Source organism: Corvus cornix, chromosome 4 (assembly GCF_000738735.6).
Source record: "Corvus cornix cornix isolate S_Up_H32 chromosome 4, ASM73873v5, whole genome shotgun sequence".
Taxonomy (NCBI): Eukaryota; Metazoa; Chordata; class Aves; order Passeriformes; family Corvidae; genus Corvus; species Corvus cornix.
The window spans coordinates 71,371,946-71,390,198 of NC_046334.1; the positions used below are offsets into that span (position 1 = coordinate 71,371,946).

Here is an 18,253-nt window from a genome sequence, read left to right on the forward strand (position 1 = left end):
GTCCCCTTCACTGACCCCAGGTCAGACTGGTGCTCCCTGTGCCACGGGGGGATGTTTTTGCTCCCTCCCTGTGGAGTCATCACAAGGGGCGATGGTACTTCCACATCTCTTTAATGGTGAGAGAATGCGCCGGGACCACCCACCCCCACGGTCTTGGGCACCCCCCAGGCAATGGGGCCGCCCCAGGCAGCAGCACCGGGATCATGGGGGAGGCCCCAGAAGCAGTTCAGAGGGAAAGGGGCTCCAGCAGGACCCCACCACGCTGCAGGGTGGGTGTCAGTCAGGGCGAGGGGCCCCCAGGGGCTCCGTGACGAGTCCAGACCCCAGCTGGGGGGCCTGCGGGGGGCTCAGAAGGGCAGCACAGGTGAGCCAGGCCCCCCACCACCCCCCGGCCCCCCCACAGCCCTCAGGCTCGCCCTCCTCCTCCTCCGGGCCCCGGCCCACCTCAATGCCTGAATCCCCTGTGAGCCGTCGGTGCCTCCCGGAGCAACCCCCCAGCGCCGCTCCACCACCCCCATCCTCGCCCCTCTCAGTGTCAGAGCAGGGGCGGCCCTCGGCCTCACAGAAGTCCGGGGGGACTTGTTTGGGAGGGCCCCGCGGGCCGGCGGCTCCTCGGGCAAGGGGCAGGTCCCAGCTGGCACCGGTGCTGCTGGAGCCACCATCACAGCCAGCACTGCCACCTCCCGGGCCCGGGCCCGGCTCCGGGTCTGTCTCGTCGGTGCCCGGTGCCGAGAGCGAGGAGCTGCTGGGGGAGGAGGCGCAGGAGCAGCCGCACGAGCAGGAGCTGCAGCCCCCGGAGGAGCCGGGGGACAGCGAGGGGCTCCCGGGGCTGTAGGGCGGCGGTGGCGTCCCGGGGCGCTGCGCCACTTCCTCGTACGCCGGGAGCTTGAAGGAGGCCAGCAGCCCTGGCGGGGGAAGAGGCAGGGTCAGGGCGACACCCGGGACACGGGCGGGCACCGGGAAACGGCCCCCGAGAGGATAGAGATGGAGATGGAGGGGAAGGGCACAGCATGGCACAGGGCAGAGCTGGGGGGATGTGGGGAATGGAGCTGGAGAGCACAGCCCGGGGCAGGGAGGGGGATGTGGGGCTGGGGGGGATGCAGGGCCTGGGGGGTGCACGTGGGGGACTGTGGGGCAGGGGATCCAGGGATCCCGCACTCACTGAGGTCCATCATGGAGGCAGAGTATTGGGGAGTGACACAGGGGGTCCTGACTCACTGAGATCCCCCGTGAAGATGGTGGGGTACGAGAGACTGGGGGCGACACATGTGGGGTGCTGCGGGTGCCGATGCACTGAGGTCCCCCGTGGAGGGGGGTGGTACTGGCAGGGGCTGGGACTAGGGGGTACGGGGGAAATTCAGAAGCCCTTCACTCACGGAGGTCCCCCACGGACGGGGGGTACTGGCAGGCACCGTGGTAGGCGATGAGGTTGATCTCACGCTGCCGCTGCTGCTGCTGCAGGCGCAGCTTGGCCCGGCGGTGCCGGAACGCGCAGCAGCAGCTCAGCAGGATCAGGATGGTCCAGAGCAGCCAGAACCCTGCGGGAACGGGGGCGCAGAGCGGGGGGGTCACCCTCACATCGAATCCCCCATTCCCTCGGGGGGGTCCGGCTGCAGCCCCCAGAACCTCCCAAAACCCTCAGTCCCCCCAGAGTCCCAGCTCTTCCTGAGCCTCCAGTGTACCTCGGAGCCCCCAGGCCCCCTGAGCCGCAGGACCGCTCCAGGGGCCCCGATTTTCCTCGGAGCCCGCAGTCCCCGTCCTCCACCCCAGTTCCTGCAGGACTCGCACGGAGTCAGCCCCGACAGAGCCCCTGACCTCCGCGAGTCGCAGGACCCCCACGGAGTCCCGGATCCTCCCGAAGCCATCAGCCCTCCCAGAAGCCCCCGATCCCCTCCGTTCTCCCCGGAGCCCCCCGCACTCACACCACAGCTCGTAGTAGTAGGTGCAGCAGCCGCTCTCCCCGCAGCAGTGCCCGGTTCTCGCACACGTAGGGCCGGTTGTTTCAACCCCGGGCAGAACTCCCGGGCCTGCGGGCACGGCCGCCACCGTCACCGCGGCCCCGCGCGCGGCCCCCCCGCCCCGGCCCGCCCGGTACCTGCGGGTGCTGCCGGCCCAGCAGCGCGGCCCAGGCCCCCTCGGCGCTCCCGGGCCGCTCCATGGCGCCGCCGCCTAAAGCCCGCCGCGGCCCCGCGCCCGCCCGGCCGCGGCCCCCGCCGCCCGCAGCAGCCGCCGCCGCCCCGTCACCGCCGCCGCCGCCATCGCGGCCCCCGCGGCCGTCGCCGCCCGGGCCGGGGCCGCCGCCGCCGCCATCACGCCCGGCCCGAAATCCCGCCTCCCCGGCCACCGTCAGCCAACCAGCGACCGCGCCGCAGCCGACAGCCAATCGGCGCCGGCGCCGCCGCCCGACTGCAGCCAATGCGCGCCCGTCTGCCTGAGCCTCACGCCCAACAACAGAGACAAAGGGGCCGAGCCCCGCCTCCGCCGTGATTGGCGGTCGCAGCGACCAACCGGAGGCGGAGCACCGCCCCCAGGCCCTGACTGACGACGATACTCGCCAATGGTGGCCCAGCCCCGAGCCCGACGGGGAACGCGGCCGCCCCCGGCCCGCCCCGGGGCGGGCGCTCGGCACGGCGCTGCCAATGGGCGCGTACGCCGGGCTTCTTCTGCCTGATTGGCGGAGCGACCGACCAATCAGCGTCGCCGCTCCCCGCTGGGCAGCGCCCCCGCCAATGGGCGCTGCCGGAGAACGCCCCGCCCACCCGGAACGGACCATAATGCACCGTAGGGGAGGTTGGCTTGGGCTGTTCCACAGCGCTGCCGGGGGAAGTGGGGTCTGTACCATAGTGCTCCCGGGGGGGGTGCCGGACTGTACCATAACGCTCCCGGGGGGCGGGCTGTCTCCCCCGTCCCAACAGACCCATACACGGCTCCTTCACCAACAGCCTTTAATCAGCCCCACGACACCAGGACTCGCCCCTCCCAGGGCCCTCCTTTATCCCCTCAGGAACACTCCCAGTCCCTGCCGGGGTCCCCAACCCTCTGTGCCTGCGGCGGAGGGGCTGGAGCCCTCTGGAGCTCCACATCCCCGCTGTCCATATCCATTTGGAGGAGCCCCCCCGTGTCCGTGACGAAGTGCAGCTGTCCAGGTCCCTTGTGTCCATGTGAAGTGGTCAGGGTCTCGGTGTCCGTGGCACGGGATTTAAAGCCCCCTGTTCTGGCCTTCTGGCTCCATGTGGAAGGTCTGGAGCTCCCCACAGTCCTCCAAGTCCACAGTGGAGGATCTACAGGTTCCTCTTCCAGCCCTCTGTGTCCATGTGGAGAATCCAGACACCCCCCAGCCCTCCCTATGTCCATATGGCTCACTGTTCTGGCCCTTTGTATCCACGGCAAAGGATCCATAGCCCCTAAGGAGGGTCCGTAGCCCCCGGCGAGGGTCCGTAGCCCCCCACAGCCCGCTCTGGGGAGCTCACCCCGGCGTCTGCAGCAGCTGCAGGTTGCGCTGGTAGCAGCCCAGGCTGCAGAGCGGGCGCCCGGTGCGGGCGCAGCTGTAGCGCTTGGGGTTGGGGCAGCCGGGCACGGCGCAGGGCTGGGCGGGGGCACGGGCGGGGCGGTGGCGGGGGCAGCGGCAGCGGCAGCCCCACGGGGAAGGACACGGTGATGCCGTCGCCAGCGCTGCGGTAGTGCACGACGGGGGCAGGGCGCGGGGCGGGCGCGGCGCTCGCGCAGGGCCCTCACCTTGGCCTTGTGCGTGCGCGTGAGGCGCTCGATGGTCTGGTTCTTGCTCTCCTCGGCCTTGCGGGCGGCCTGGAGCCGCCGGCGCCGCGCCCGCTCCTCCCGCTTCTCCCGCATCTCCTCCGTCACCTCCTTGGCCTTGGCGCCCATGGGCAGCTGCAGCAGGGGCTGGCTCTGCTGCTTGTGCAGCAGCGCGCGCTGCAGGGGCACGGGGGGCAGTCAGGGTGGGGGTGGAGGGGCCTGAGAGACCTCTGGGGGCTCCAAACGGGCTCGCCACCAATTCCAGGGCTCCCCATGGGTTCCAGCCTGGACCCCTGACAGCTCCAGCTCAGCCCCACACCAGTTCTGGGGTCCCTGCAGCGCCCCCGGATTCCCTCAGCCGTGACCCAGGAGGTCCATGATGCCCCCCAGAACCCCTCAGTCTGCCCCTAGTCCTCCTTCAGCCCTGTCCCAGTGTCCCCGCAGCGCCCCACAGCCCTCCATCCCTGCAGTTTTGGGGCCCCCTGCACCCTCCAGCCCTGTTCCCGTGTCTCCAAACCCCTCCAGCCCCTCCCAGACCTGTGCCAGCAGCTCTGCAGCCCCCAGAGCCCCCCTCAGCCTTGCCCCCAGCCCCCTGTGCCCCCTGACCTGCCGGGCTGTCAGGAGGGACTCGTCCACCTCCCTCTTGATGTCGCCGTTGTCATCCAGCTCCCCCCTCTCGAGGGCCGCCAGCCAGCGCCGCTCCTCCTCCTCTTCTTCCTCCTCCTCCTCTTCCTCCTCCTCCCCCTCCTCGCGGGGAGGGAAGCAGCTCTCGGGTCCAGCTCGGGCAGTGGGGAGGGGGCCAGGTTGCTGTCCTCATCTGGGGGGGCCGGGATGGGAACAGTCACGGAGCGTAGGGGTCACCCCATGCCGGGGTCACACTGGTCTGGAGTCATGAGAGGGATCCAGAGCATCCCCCTCCCCACCCAGCCCTCCCACTGAGCCCCACAATTTCCCCCTCAGGGCTTCTCCTGCCCTCCCCCACAGGCGCCCCTGCTCACCCAGCCAGGCCCGGTACTGCTCGATGGGGACCCCCCTCGCTAGGCTCCTCCTCGTCCCTCCCAGCAGTGGGGAGGGGGACGGCGAGTGCGGCCCTTCGGGGACCACCGTGAACGTGGGGACACTGTGTGGGAAGAGAGAGGAGTTTGGGGAGGCTGGTGAGGCCGGGGAGGGGGGTCCCGGTTAGGGGCGGACATGGAAACACGCCCGGCCCAGCCTCCCACCTCCTCCTCGCACATTTTGGTGCCCAGGATCTGCCCCCCAGACCCTGCCACCCAGGTCTCCCCTCACCTCTTGGTGCCCAGGATCTGCCCTCCCAGCTTGATCCGGAGCCGGAGCCGCAGCCGGGGCTGCCGGGAGGGTTCGGGGCCCGGGGGCGGCCCCGCCTCGTGGTGGTGCCGCTTCTTGTGCTTTTTCTTGTGCTTCTTGTGTTTCTTCTTGTGGCCGCCATGGCCGCCCGCCTCGGCCTCCTGCCCCTGTGAGAGGGAACACAGGGTGAGCGAGGGGTCCCTGCGGGCTCTGCCCCGCTGGGGAGTGACTCCGCAGCCCCCCCGGACCACCCCCGGCCCCGCGCCCTCTCACCGTGGCCGCCGGCCTCCATCGCGCCGCGCCGCCAGGCCCTGCGCATCCGGCTGCGGGGGGACCCAATTCCGGACGGACCCGCTTCCGCCCGAACTCGCTTCCGCCCGGACTCGCTTCCGCCGTCTTCCCGGGGCTGCTGACGCTGCCGCCGCCATGTTTGAAGTGGGCAATTGGTGCGCTGTCCCGGGGGGAAACCGCCACCGCGGTGCTTTTGGGCCGCCCGGGCCAGGTGTGTGAAGGAATTCAGGCGTGAACTCAGGTGTGAACTATGCAGGTGTGAGCGAAACCACAGGGCGAACACACGGGGTGAACGTGCAGGTGTGTGTTAGTGTGTGAGCCCAGGTGGGAACACACCGGTGTGAGCTGCGCAGGTGTGAGCGAAAGCACAGGGTGAATGCCCAGGTGTGATCTCAGGTGTGAGCTGTGCGTGTCCTGGCTATCCTGGGGGGCTGTTCCCGCCCAGCCGCGGGTCCCGGCGGTCCTGGGGGCAATGGAATGCCGGGGGACATCGGGAAGGGCAGTGCCAGCAGGTCAGGGGAGGGTCCTGTCCCTCTGGCCTGCCCAGCTGAGGCACATCTGGAGTGCTGTGTCCAGGTCTGGGCTCCTCGGGACCAGAGAGCTCCTGAGCACGTCCAGAGGAGGCCATGGGGGTGCTTTGGGGTCTGGAGCACTTCCCAGGCTGAGGGTGCTGGGTCTGGTTCGTCCGGAGAGAAGACTGAGAGAGAACCTCATCAGTCCACACAGATCTCCCAAATACCCACACAAACCCCTCAAACACCCACCCAAATATCTCAAATATTCACACATATCACTCATCTCACAGGGAATCCCACCAATCCGCGCAAAAACCCCACCCAGCCCCACAAATCTCTCCCCGGGGTGTCAGGATGGTGCCCAGGAGGTTTGGCCACGAACCAAACACAAATCCCAGCTCAGCACGAGGCAGAGCTGCTCCCCACGGAGGGGCCAAGCCCCGGGACAGGTCACCCGGCCGTGTGTCACCTCTGCAGGTGACACCGCCTGGGCGGGGGGTAGGACCGGCACGTCTCCAGAGGGTCCTTCCCACCGCGACCGCTCCGGGATTCCGGGATTCCCTGTGGACACACCCGCGTGCGCGACAGCTCCGTGCCCTCCCGTGTCCGCGACACCGGCGCACACGCCCGGCGATGTCACACCCGCACGGAGATGTCACACCCCGACACACACACAGAGACACCCCCGCCCCCCGCCCGCAGCTGCCGCTGCCCCGGGCCATTGTCCCGCCCGTGCCAGGAGCCGCCGGCACCGATCGCCGCCGCTGCCCCCCCCCCCCGCCCCCGCCGCGGGATCCCGGAGCTCTGCTGGACCGGGAGGGCCGATCCCGGGATCTCCCCCCCGTGCATCCCGGTGTCTCCCATCTGTCCCAGGTGCGCCGGAGCCCGGGACTCCCTTGACCCTGCCCCCCGCTCCCGGAGCACAGGGACCGCCGGGAAGCCCCGGACCACGGGGACCTCGGGAACCCCCGAAAGCTTCAGACCCCGGAACCCCTCGGAGCGCGGGGACCCCGCGGGACTCCGCCGGGATCTCCCGGAAAGCTCCATAGGACCGGCACCACCTGGGACACCGGGAATACCGGGACACCCCCCCCCCCCCAAGGCTCCGGCGCATTGGGGCCCCCCGAGACTTCCCGGACCCCTCGAAAGGCTCCGGAGCCCGGGATCCCCCAAGACCCCCGGGAGTGCCGGGACCCTCCAGAAACCTCGGACCCTCCGGATCCCCCGGGACCCCCGGGACCCCCGCCCATGTTCCGGCGGGACGAGCGCAGCCGCGCCACGGTGGCGCGGGGGTCAGCGCTGGACATGGAACTGCGCCGGGGCCGCTGCTGCCCCCGGCCCCGGCCTCGCAGGTACGGGAGCACCGGGAGCAGCGGGATCAGCCCGGGCACGAGGCCACGGGGGCGGCCGCTCCCTGCCCCCCGGGCCCCCCCGGCCCGTCCCGCTGCCCCGGCCCAGCCGGGAATTCCGGTGGGATCCGGCACAGCGGGAAGCGCCCGCGCCCCCGGCACCCGACGGGGAGGGGGACTGGGAGGACTGGGAGAGACTGGGTGGGACTGGGGGTCGGGGAGGGGACAGGGCGGCTGGGGCGGCTCGCGGTGCCGGGGAGGGGGTGCGGGCAGGTGGCACAGAGGGACAGGGCGTGCAGGGGACACGGGGCACTTGGGGGGTCCTGGTTCATTTGGGGGCTCCTGGTTCAGCCCAAACCAGCTGCGTTTGGGGGGCCCAGTGCGTATGGGTGGGGTCCTGGCATCTTTCTGGGGGTCCCAGTTCCCGGGAGGATCTAGGTGGATACTGGGGCTCCCAGTTCACCCGGTACCAGCTGCATTTTGGGGGTCCCAGTGCACTGGGGGGGTCTTGGTGCGTTCGGGGGTTCCAGTTCAGCCAGTCCCAGCTGCCCACTGAGGGGTCCTGGTGTACTGGGGGGGTCCCAGTTCACCTGGTACACCCACACTCGGGGGGTCCCGGTGCAGCTGGGGAGTCCCGATGCATACTGGGGGATCCCAGTGCATTTGGGGGGGTTCCGGTGCATCCTGGGGTGGATCTGGTGCATTTTGAGGGCTCCCGGTACACTTGGGGGGGGGGTTCCGGTGAATACGGGGGGTCCCGGTCTGTCAGTACCACCGCACTTGGCGGGTCCGGGCTCGCCTGGGGGGCTCCCGGGTTACTCGGGGGTGTCTCGGTGCCCTCGGGGGTCGTCCCGGTGCATTTGAGGCCATCCCGGTGCGCTTTGGGGAGGTCCCGGTGTATCTCGAGGAGTCTCGGTTCACTCGGGGGGGGGGCATTGTGGGGGGGTCGCAGTCCCCCGGTACCAGCTGCACACGGAGGGTCCCGGTCCAGCTGGGGCAATCCCGGCGCCCCGGGGGAGGGTCCCGCCCCCCCCGCACCGCGCTTTTCCCCCCCAGCAGGGGGCGCCCCCGCCCACTCCCGGTGTCCCGGAGCCCCGCGGGGGGGGGCGGGGGGGACACGGAGGCGGCTCCTGGGAGAAGCGGGGGGGACACGGGGAATGGGGGACACGGGGCGGGACATGGGGCGGGGGCGGCCGCCGCTTCCTGTGCGCGATCGCGGCGGAGCGAGAGCGGCCGGAGGTACCGGGAATGGGGGGCAGCGCTGCGCCGGGGGTGGGGGGCGCGGGGGGCGTGGGGGGGAAGGGGTCCCGGTGCCGGTTCCTACGGGGGCTCCGCTCCCCGTCTCCCCCGCACGGGACCCCGTCTACTCCTCCCACGCCTCCCACCCCCTCCCCAGTGCCGTTCCCCGAGCCCCGTTCCGCACCCCCGGGCCGTTGTGTCCCCCCCTTCCCGGACCCCTTTTCCCGTCCCCGGCACCCCCAGGCTCTGCACGCTGACCCCGGCACCCCCCGTCCCGCCCCCGCACCGCGAACCTTGCACCCCGTCCTCTGCCTGCACCCTTTGTCCTGTCTCCCGTCCCCTGCACCCCAAACCCCGCACCCCGTCGTGTGTCCTGCGCCCCAAACCCTGGAACCCTTTGTCCTGCGCCCCGTCCCCTGCACCCCATCCTCTCCCTGCACCCCTTCGCCGCCCCCCAGCTCGTCTCCCCTCCCCCGCATCCCTTATCCCCTCGCTGCACCCCAGACCCTGCACCCCATCTTGCCCCCTGCACCCTCTCCTGCCCCCCTAATCCCTTCCCTGCCCCCCAAAACCCTGCCCCTCCTTTCCCATCCCCACACTCCATCTTGTCTCCCGCACCTCATTTTCTCCACCCCTCCCCTTGTGCCCTGCACCCCAAACCCTGCACCCCAAACCCTGCACTCCCTCCCTGCCCCAAATCCCCCCCTGCACCCCAAACCCTGCCCCATTATGTCCCCAAACCCTGCACCCCATCCTTCCCCCCGTATCCAGTCCCTGCACCCTCTCCTCTCCCCGCACCCCAGATCTCATCCCTGCACCCCTTCCTGACCCCCATCCCCCACCCTTTGCACCCCACCTTGCCCCTGCACCCCTTCCCTGACCCCTTATCCCCCTCCCCTGCACCCCAAACCCTTCCCCCCATCTCTTCCCTCGCCCGCCCGCCATATCCTCTGCCTGCACCCCAAAACCTTCCCCTTCTTGCCCCCAAATTCATCCACCCCTCCCTGCACCCCAAACCCAGCCCACCCCATCCCAACCCCCCGCCCGTCCCGTCCCCCCGCCCCCGCTGCCCTTTCCCGCACAGTTCCCCCCTTGTTCGCTGGGAGGGGGCGGCGATTTGGGGAAGGCAAACAACGTGGACGCTCCCCCCCCCCCCCAGATTCCAGGGACGGCCCCCCCAAACACGTGGGGGACCCCCAAATTCCCACGGGGAAGGCCCATAAAACCCCCCTTTTCTCCCCACAGCCCACCTCGGTGTGTGTGTGTGTGGGTGGGGGGGGGTGCCCCCACTACACCCCAGCGCTGGATGCGGCGGGACCCCCTTGGGGGGCTTTGGGGGGACCCCCAAAATAGCTGGGGGGGTTCCGGGGGTCCGATGGAGGTGGGGGGGGGCCGCCGGCTGCGGATCCTGGAGGATCTCAACATGCTCTACATCCGCCAGATCGCCGCCAGCATCCAGGTGGGAATTTTGGGGGACCCCCTTCCCCTCCCCCGACTCCAAATCCGCGATCCCCCGGGACCCCCCGGAACCCCCGGACCCCGGGAAACCCGGGGTCCGGGGGTTCCGGGGGTCCCGGGGGTCCCGGGAAGATGGAGTGCGCTCCTCATCCCATGGGATTCACCCCCTCATGAACCCCCAAAACCACGAGAGGGGGGGATTTTGGGGTGGTCCCGCTCCCCCTGTTTCCCGCGGGGGGTTATTTATAGGTGATGACGTCACTGGAGGGGGGTGGGGGGGACGACGACAGGGGCGGGATCGGGATCGGGATTAGGATCGGGATGGAGGAGCAGGAGGTACCGGGAAGGAGTTGTGGGGTTGAGGGAGGTCGGTGGAGGGAATCGGGTGTTTTGGGGGGGTGCTGAGGGGTTTATGGGGTGCGGGATGTGTTTGTGGGGTGCGCGGTGAATCCGTGGGGCGAGTGGTTCCCCCGTAGGGTTCAGGATGGATCTGTGGGGTGCATGGTTCCCCTAGGGGGTGCTGGATGAGTTTGTGGGGTGCGTGGCCTGCCTTTGGGGTGCACAGCTCCCCCGTGGGGTGCACGATGGATCTGTAGGGCACGTGGTTCCTTTATGGGGTGCACAGTGTGTTTGTGGGGTGCACGGTTCCCCCGTGGGGTGCAGGAATAATTTGTGGGGTGCCTCGTAAACCGATGGGGTGCACGCTGGATCCCTGGGGTGCGTGGCTCTGCAGTGGGGTCCATAAGGTGTTTGTGGGGTGCGCGGTAGATCTGTGGGGTGCACGGTCTGCTTTTGGGGTTCACGGATTCCCCGTGGGGTACATGATGTGTCCATGGGGTTCCTGATAAATCTGTGGGGTACACGACGTGTTTGTGGGGTGCCTGGTAAATCTATGGGGTGCACAATGTGTGGGTGCAGCTGGGACCCCTAATGCCACAGGGACCACCAGGGATGCACGATCGGGACCTCGAAAGGGCAGGGCTGAGGCCCCCAAACCAGTGTGGGACCCCCCCTCCCGTGTGTGTAGGGCTGGCACCCCTGTGCATGGCCGGGACCCCCGGGGGGACGTGGCTTGTGGGGTGCTTGGGTCCCCTATACCCAGCAGGTGCCTCCAGCCCCCCAGTCCCCCCCGGACCCTCCCAAACCCCAAATGTGGGGAGCAGCTGGAGCTGCTGTGGGTATGGGAGGGGTTTTGGGACCCTCCTGACCCCCCAAATGTGCCCTGTTCTCAGGATCCAGAGCTGCTGTGGGTGCGGGAGGGGTTTTGGGCTCCCCCTGACCCCCCAAATGTGCCCCGTTCGCAGGAGCCGGAGCTGCAGCGGGCTCTGGAGCGGGCGCTGCGGGTGCGGGGAGGGGGCCCGGCGGCTGCTCCCCGCCTGCAGCCGCCCCGAGCAGGCGCTGGAGACCACCAAGACCCTGGTGCTGTGCGATGCCAGGGTGGTCGCGGCGGGGGGGGAGCTGCAGCGGCGCCAGGAGGCTCGGCTGAGGGGGGCCCGGCGGTGAGGGACCCCAAAAATGATGGGGGAGGGCAGTGGGTACCCCAAGGGACGCCCAAAGCTGCAGAAGGCGCCCTATGGAGCCCCGAAATTGGAGGGGGAATGGAGGAGCCCACAGGGTGGTGAGGGGCACCCCAAAATGCGGAGGGGGGGAGGAATGGGGGACCCCATGGAGGGTGTGGTGGGGAGGGTCCCCAAAATCTGGGGAGGGGGTTTGAGGACCTCGTGGGGGTTGCGGTGGTGAGGGACACCCCGAAACCTGGGGGGGAACATCGGGGACATGGCAGTGAGGGGACCCCTAAAACGCAGAGGGTGGGATGAGGGACCCTGTGGGTGAGGGACACCCCGAAATTTGGGGGGAATTGGGGAACGCAGGAGAGCACAGCTGTGGGGGTGAGGTGGCAGGAGCCACCCCAAAGCTGGGGGGAGCACCCCAAAAGCCTGGGGGGAGCTTTGCTGACCCCCTGCCGTGCCCCCGCAGCCCCTCGGACGCCGGGCCCGGGGCTGAGCGGGTGCCGTGCCGGGGCACTGTCTGCATCTCAGGTATGGGGGGGGCCGGGGGTCCGCGGGGGGGTTTGGGGAGGGGGGACCCCATCCTCTCTGCCTGCCCGCCCTGGGGCACCGTGTGCATTTTTGGTGGGGGGTCTGGGGGTGTCGCAGGGGGTCTTACCCCCCTCACGCCCCTCCACCCCAGATTTGCGCATCCCGCTGATGTGGAAGGACACCGAGTACTTCAGGAACAAGGGGGGTGAGTGTTGGGGTGCTGGGGGTCCCCCCTTTTCCCTGTGACCCCCTCTGTGACCCCCCCTGATCCCCAGTGCCCCCCCCAGAGCTGCACCGCTGCGCCGTGTTTCCTGCTGCTGCAGGTGGGGGCCGAGATCCACGACACCCCCACGGTGCTGGTGGACCGAACCCTCACTGACATCTGCTTCGAGGGCGCCGTGCTCTTGTGAGGGGGGGCACGGGACCCCCGACACCCTCACACCCCTCCCTGGGATCCCCCTATGGGACCCTCGACACCCCCACATCCCCCCCTCAGCTTCTCTATGGGGCCCCTGACCACCCCAATAAGCCCCCATGGGATCCCTGATCCCTCGCATGGGACCCCCAACCCACCCCACAGGACCCCTGACCCCCCCCCCCCCCGCACCTTTGGGACCCCTGATCACCTCCACACCCCCCCCAGGGACACTGACACCCCCCATGGGACCCCAGATCACTCTGGTTCCCCCCCCCCCCGCCTCCAGGGACCCCTGCCACCACCAAACCCCCCTTGGGCACCCCCACCCTCATCTGCCTCCCTCCAGGGGACCCCTGACCCCCCTCTGGGGACCTCTGACCACTTCGGAGGGTGACCCCTGCCCTCCTCTGCCCCTCCCTGGGGACCCCTGCCCACCCTTGGGAGGGACCCCTGCCCCACACCTCCCCTCGGGGACCCCCCCGTCGGTGTCCCCACTGTCCGTGGGGGTGTCCGTGGGGGTGTCCCCTGCTCTCGCTGACCCCGCTGTGCCCCCCAGCTCCGAGGCGGGCCCCGATTTCGAGCTGAAGGTGGAGCTGTACAGCGCCGGGCTGCCCGGCGGGGGGGCGCAGGGCAGCACCCCCAAAAAGCTGGCCACGCGCCTCAGCACCTCCCTGGGCCGCTCCTCCGGGCGCCGGGCACGGGCGGCTATGGAGGGGGGGCCCGGCAGCCCCCCGGGCACCGGCGGCACCGGGGCACTGCTGCTGCCACCCCCCGGCGTCCCGTGAGTACCCCCGAGACCCCCCGGTACACCCCCACCCCTCCCGTGTGTGCCCCATGTCCCCCCTGTGCCCCCAAACCCCCCCATCCTCCCCGACCCCCCACAGACCCCTTCCACCTCCCCGTGGCGCCCCCCTGACCCCCCCATGGTGTCCCCCGGGTGTCCTCGGTGCACACACGCCCTGTGCCCCCCAAGACCCCCCGCAGTGTCCCCCTGACCCCCCTGTTGTCCCCCAGGTGTCCCCAATTCCAGCTCCTGGCCCACGCCGCGCTGTCCCTGGAGCAGGTGCACGACGGGTTCCGCACCCACGACCTCGTCGTCGCCGCCGACGGTCAGTGGGGCCCCACGGCACCCCAAAACACCCCATGGCACCCTATAACACCCCGTAACCACCCTGTAACACCCCACAGCACCCCATGGTACCCCATAACACGGGGAATGGGGCTGGGACAGATGGAGAAGGGTCTGGGGGTCCTGACAGGGTGGAGAGGGAGATCTTGGGGTCCTGAAAGGGTGTGGGTGGGGTCTGGCGTCTCGGTGACCGGGGCTCCTGGCAAGAGGAGGAGGTGGGTCTGGGCTCCTTTTGGGGTTTGGGGATCCCTCTCAACCCCCAAGACCCTCATGTGTCCCCTTCCCAGAGCAGAGCCACTGCTGGGAGGGCTTGGGGTCGGTGTGGGGGTCCCTCCCAGCCCCTCCATGTCCCCCCCTGTCCCCCCGTGTCCCCCCCAGAGCAGAGCCCCTGCTGGGTGCCCCTGTACGGGCGCATGTGCTGCCGCCTGGCGGCCAGGCCGAGCTGCATGGACACCGCCGCGGCGACAGGGACCCTGCGGCTGCAGGTGAGGGACGGGAACGGCACCGGGAACGGCACCGGGAACGGCACCGGGAACGGCATCGGGAATGAGAGAGAGGGGTGGGACAGAGGGATGGGATGGGTTAACATCCCGGTGGGAACAGGGACCCTGCGGCTGCAGGTGAGGGACGGGAACGGCACCGGGAACGGCACCGGGAACGGCACCGGGAACGGCACCCGGGAATGAGAGAGAGGGGTGGGACAGAGGGATGGGATGGGTTAACATCCCGGTGGGAACAGGGACCCTGCGGCTGCAGGTGAGGGACGGGAACGGCACCGGGAACGGCACCGGGAACGGCATCGGGAACGGCATCGGGAATGAGAGAGAGGGGTGGGATAGAGGGATGGGATGTGTTAACATCCCGGTGGGAACAGGGACCCTGCGGCTGCAGGTGAGGGATGGGAACGGCACCGGGAACGGCATCGGGAACGGCACCGGGAATGAGAGAGAGGGGTGGGACAGAGGGATGGGATGTGTTAACATCCCGGTGGGAACAGGGACCCTGCGGCTGCAGGTGAGGGACGGGAACGGCACCGGGAACGGCACCGGGAACGGCATCGGGAATGAGAGAGAGGGGTGGAACAGAGGGATGGGATGGGTTAACATCCCGGTGGGAACAGGGACCCTGCGGCTGCAGGTGAGGGATGGGAACGGCACCGGGAACGGCATCGGGAACGGCATCGGGAATGAGAGAGAGGGGTGGGACAGAGGGATGGGATGGGTTAACATCCCGGTGGGAACAGGGACCCTGCGGCTGCAGGTGAGGGACGGGAACGGCACCGGGAACGGCACCGGGAACGGCATCGGGAACGGGAGAGAGGGGTGGGACAGAGGGATGGGATGTGTTAACATCCCGGTGGGAACAGGGACCCTGCGGCTGCAGGTGAGGGACGGGAACGGCACCGGGAATGGGATCGGGAATGAGATTGGGAATGAGAGAGAGGGGTGGGATGGGGAATGGGGGAGAGGGGTGGGATAGAGGAATAGGATGTAGGGATGGGATATAGGGATGGGATAAAGAAATGGGATAGAGGGATGGGATATAGGAATGGGATAGAGGGATGGGATATAGGAATGGGATAGAGGGATGGGATAGAGAAATGGGATATAGGGATGAGATATAGGGATGGGATAGAGAAGTGGGATAGAGGGATGGGATAGAGAAATGGGATATAGGAATGGGATAGAGGAATAGGATAGAAGGATGGGATATAGGGATGGGATAGAGAAATGGGACGTAGGGATGGGATAGAGGAATAGGATAGAAGGATGGGATATAGGGATGGGATAGAGGGATGAGCTGCATAAACATCCCCACAATAATGGGGACCCTGTGGCTACCAGTGAGGGAACGGGATAGAGGGAATGGAATTGGGAATGGGATAGAGGGATGGGACATATCAACACCCTGTGGCAACTGGGACCCGGTGGCTGCAGTAGGGGAATGGGATTGGGCATGGGAAAGGGGTGGGATAGAAGGATGGATATGGGGACACAGATAAGGGGGAACGGGGGTGGGTAGAGAGATGGGGACAAGGATGAGAACAGGACAGGGGTGGGGACAAAGATGGGCATGGAATGTGGTCAGACAGAGAGGAATGGGATGAGGACAGTGACGTGCATGGGAACAAGAACAGGGACAGACACAAGGGTAGGACAGAGATGGGAAGGGACAAGAACAGGGACAGGGGATGGGAATGGGTTGGGATGAGAATGGGGACAGAGCTGGGGACAGGATGGGTGGTGACAGCTCTCGTCCATCCCCACCAGGGGCTCTGGACTGGTGGGGCTGGAGCTGAGGGGATCCCTGTGCTGGGTACAGAATCGGGGGGCACTCTGGTCACCCGCGGGTGCTGACGGCTCCGGGGGTCTCACTGCAGGCGCCAGGGGCTGAGGGGCCGAGCGGGCCCCCCCTGTTCTGCGTCCTGCGGGGCCCAGGGCTGCTCTGCTACGGCAGCGCCGGCGAGGCCGAGGCCGGGCAGGAGCCCAGACTCACCATCGCTGTCACCAAGGTGTGGGGGACACAGGGGGCACGGGGGGCACAGGGCTGGGGGGCACGGGGGGCTGTGGGGGACTATGGGGTTATGGGGGGTAGGTATGGGGGATGCGGGGCACTTGGGGGCGGGGGTGGGTAGCGGGAGCAAGGGGGGCTGTGGGGGGCTCTGGGTGGTTGGAGGCTTATGGGGTGTTCTGGGGGGCTGTGGGGCTGCGGGGTCCAAGGTGTCCCGGTGCCGCAGGACACGCGGGTGCGCGCGGTGGAGTCGGGGGGCCGCGGGCAGCCCCCGGGGTGGCCGTCACCAACCGGCTGGGCGGGGAGGAGGTGACGCACACGCTGGTGGCCGAGAGCGTGGCCGAGGCCCAGCGCTGGCTCGAAGCCTTCGGGCAGCACCTCTACGACTTGGGTGAGCCGGGACCCCAAGGATGCCCCCCAGATCTGCGGGAACGCCCATCATCCCTTTGGGACACCCCCTCCCATCCCTGCGGGATCTCCCAGCCCTGTGGGACCCTCCACCTTGGTGGGACCCTGTCCCAGTGGGATCCCCGTTGTTAAAGGACCCCCAGCCCAGTGGGACCCCCTCATCCTGTGGGATCCCCACCCTGGCAAGACCCCAGACCATCCCTGTGGGACCCATCCCTGCGGGACCCCCACCCTGCAGGACCTCCAACCCCGTGGGACCCCAGTCCTGAGAGCACCCCCATCCCCGTGAGACCCCCATCCCGAGCTGACCGCATGCAACGGAACCCCCATCCCACTGCAATCCCAATCCCAGCTCACTCCCCGTCTCGGGAGCACCTGGATCCCGGGGGGCTCCGTCCCACGGCCCCCCCCATTGTCCCCGCTCCCGCAGCCCAGTGGAAGCAGTGCTGTGAGGAGCTGATGCGGATCGAGGAGCCTCCCCCGCGCCGCCCCCCGGCCCCGCTGCCCCCCCAGGGCTCACTCTACCACCAGACGGGTGAGTGGGGTCGGGGGGGGGTCTCTCTGGGGGGGCTCTGCTCTGTCTCCCCCTCTCTGCTCTCTGCTCGCTCCCTAACGCTGCTCTTCTCGCTGTCCCCCCCTCTCTGTACGCCCCCGCCCCATTTCTTTCCCCCCGCCCCTGCCGCTCTGCCACCCCTCTCCCGCGCCCCCCCAGCCCCGCCGGGCCCCCCCGGGACCCCCCCGGGCGAGGGGCTCCTGCTGCAGGAGAACGTCTCGGCCGAGATCCGGGCGCTGCTCAGCTCCTACTACAGCGACAGGTGATGGGGGGGGGGGACACGGGGGGGCCCCGAGACAGCCCCCCCCCCCCCACTGCCACAGCACCCCCCAGGATGGCCGTGGGGGACTGGGGGTGGGGGGGGGAGCAGCGAAGGGACCCCCAAACCCCCACCACTACCTGTGAGGGCTGTGGGGCATCCATGGGGGGCTGGGGTGGCAGTGGGTGTAATGGGGGGCCATTCACAGCCCCCACCCCACGGCACAGCAGCCGGGGGTTTGCGGCGGTCTGGGGATGCCCCTGACCCCCCCGTGACCCCCCCTTTCCCCTTCCCCCCAGCTATTGACCCCTCCGATGACATCGTGGCGGTGACCGACATCCTGACGCGGCACCGGGGGGGTCCCCAAGCGCCGGGCTCGCCCCCGTGGCTGTCGCTGTTCGAGGGGCCCCCCCTGCGCAGCCCCAGCCCCCCCGCCGGGGCCGCCCCCGCACCCTGTCCCTCGATGCCCGGCTCAGCACCCTGAAGGGCCGGGGGGGCCCCCCCAAACCCCCCCACTCCAGCTCCTCCAGCAGCGGCAGCAGCAGCCCAGGACCCCCCCAGCGTGACCCCCCAGACCCCTCCAGTCCCGGGTGTGACCCCAGCACTTTGGGGAGGGGAGGGGACAGGGAGGATGGACCCCCCCCACACCCTGCTCGCCACAGGGGTTTGGGGGGGCTGGGGGCTCCCAGCTTCTGTTTCTGGGGAGAAACTGGAATTTCTGCCCCTCCCCATGCTGGGGGGGGCTCAGGGCTAAACTCCAAAAAGAGGGGGGGGCTGGTTTCCTTCCCCCCCCCCCCCACAAGGGTGGGTGCTGGGGACCCCCCCCCACTGCAGGGGGGTTCCCCCAGGGTGGGTGCTCAGGGTCTAACCCAGGGAGGGGCACAGGGACCCCCCCCCCCAGCTCTGCTTTCCCTCACCTCTAACCCGGGGGGGACACGACGCCCCTGGCAGCCCCCTCCCCCAATTAATAATGTTCACTAATAATTTGCATTAAAATTTATTTAACAGCTGCTCTGTGTGATTTCG

General features: G+C 69.1%; 3 protein-coding genes across 3 annotated transcripts; 1 reads left to right on the plus strand and 2 right to left on the minus strand.

Moving 5' to 3' along the window:
- Positions 1–94: 94 nt before the first annotated feature.
- WBP1 (WW domain binding protein 1) lies at positions 95–2,173 on the minus strand. Its single transcript, XM_039551550.1, is given in 7 exon segments — positions 95–398; positions 400–905; positions 1,377–1,538; positions 1,923–1,977; positions 1,979–2,002; positions 2,004–2,027; positions 2,096–2,173. Coding segments are annotated over 7 exon segments (885 nt in total). The 5' UTR covers positions 2,159–2,173; the 3' UTR covers positions 95–347.
- Positions 2,174–3,369: 1,196 nt separating this feature from the next.
- INO80B (INO80 complex subunit B) lies at positions 3,370–5,422 on the minus strand. Its single transcript, XM_039551549.1, is given in 8 exon segments — positions 3,370–3,595; positions 3,597–3,692; positions 3,694–3,930; positions 4,360–4,523; positions 4,526–4,570; positions 4,752–4,873; positions 5,041–5,224; positions 5,332–5,422. Coding segments are annotated over 8 exon segments (1,023 nt in total). The 5' UTR covers positions 5,378–5,422; the 3' UTR covers positions 3,370–3,466.
- A 1,221-nt stretch (positions 5,423–6,643) lies between these two features.
- On the plus strand, positions 6,644–17,619 carry RTKN (rhotekin). Its single transcript, XM_039551255.1, is given in 15 exon segments — positions 6,644–7,216; positions 11,215–11,409; positions 11,888–11,949; positions 12,101–12,154; positions 12,237–12,256; positions 12,258–12,355; positions 12,924–13,148; positions 13,382–13,476; positions 13,875–13,981; positions 15,877–16,008; positions 16,234–16,276; positions 16,279–16,398; positions 16,768–16,950; positions 17,128–17,230; positions 17,527–17,619. Coding segments are annotated over 15 exon segments (1,548 nt in total). The 5' UTR covers positions 6,644–7,112; the 3' UTR covers positions 17,534–17,619.
- Positions 17,620–18,253: the final 634 nt, after the last annotated feature.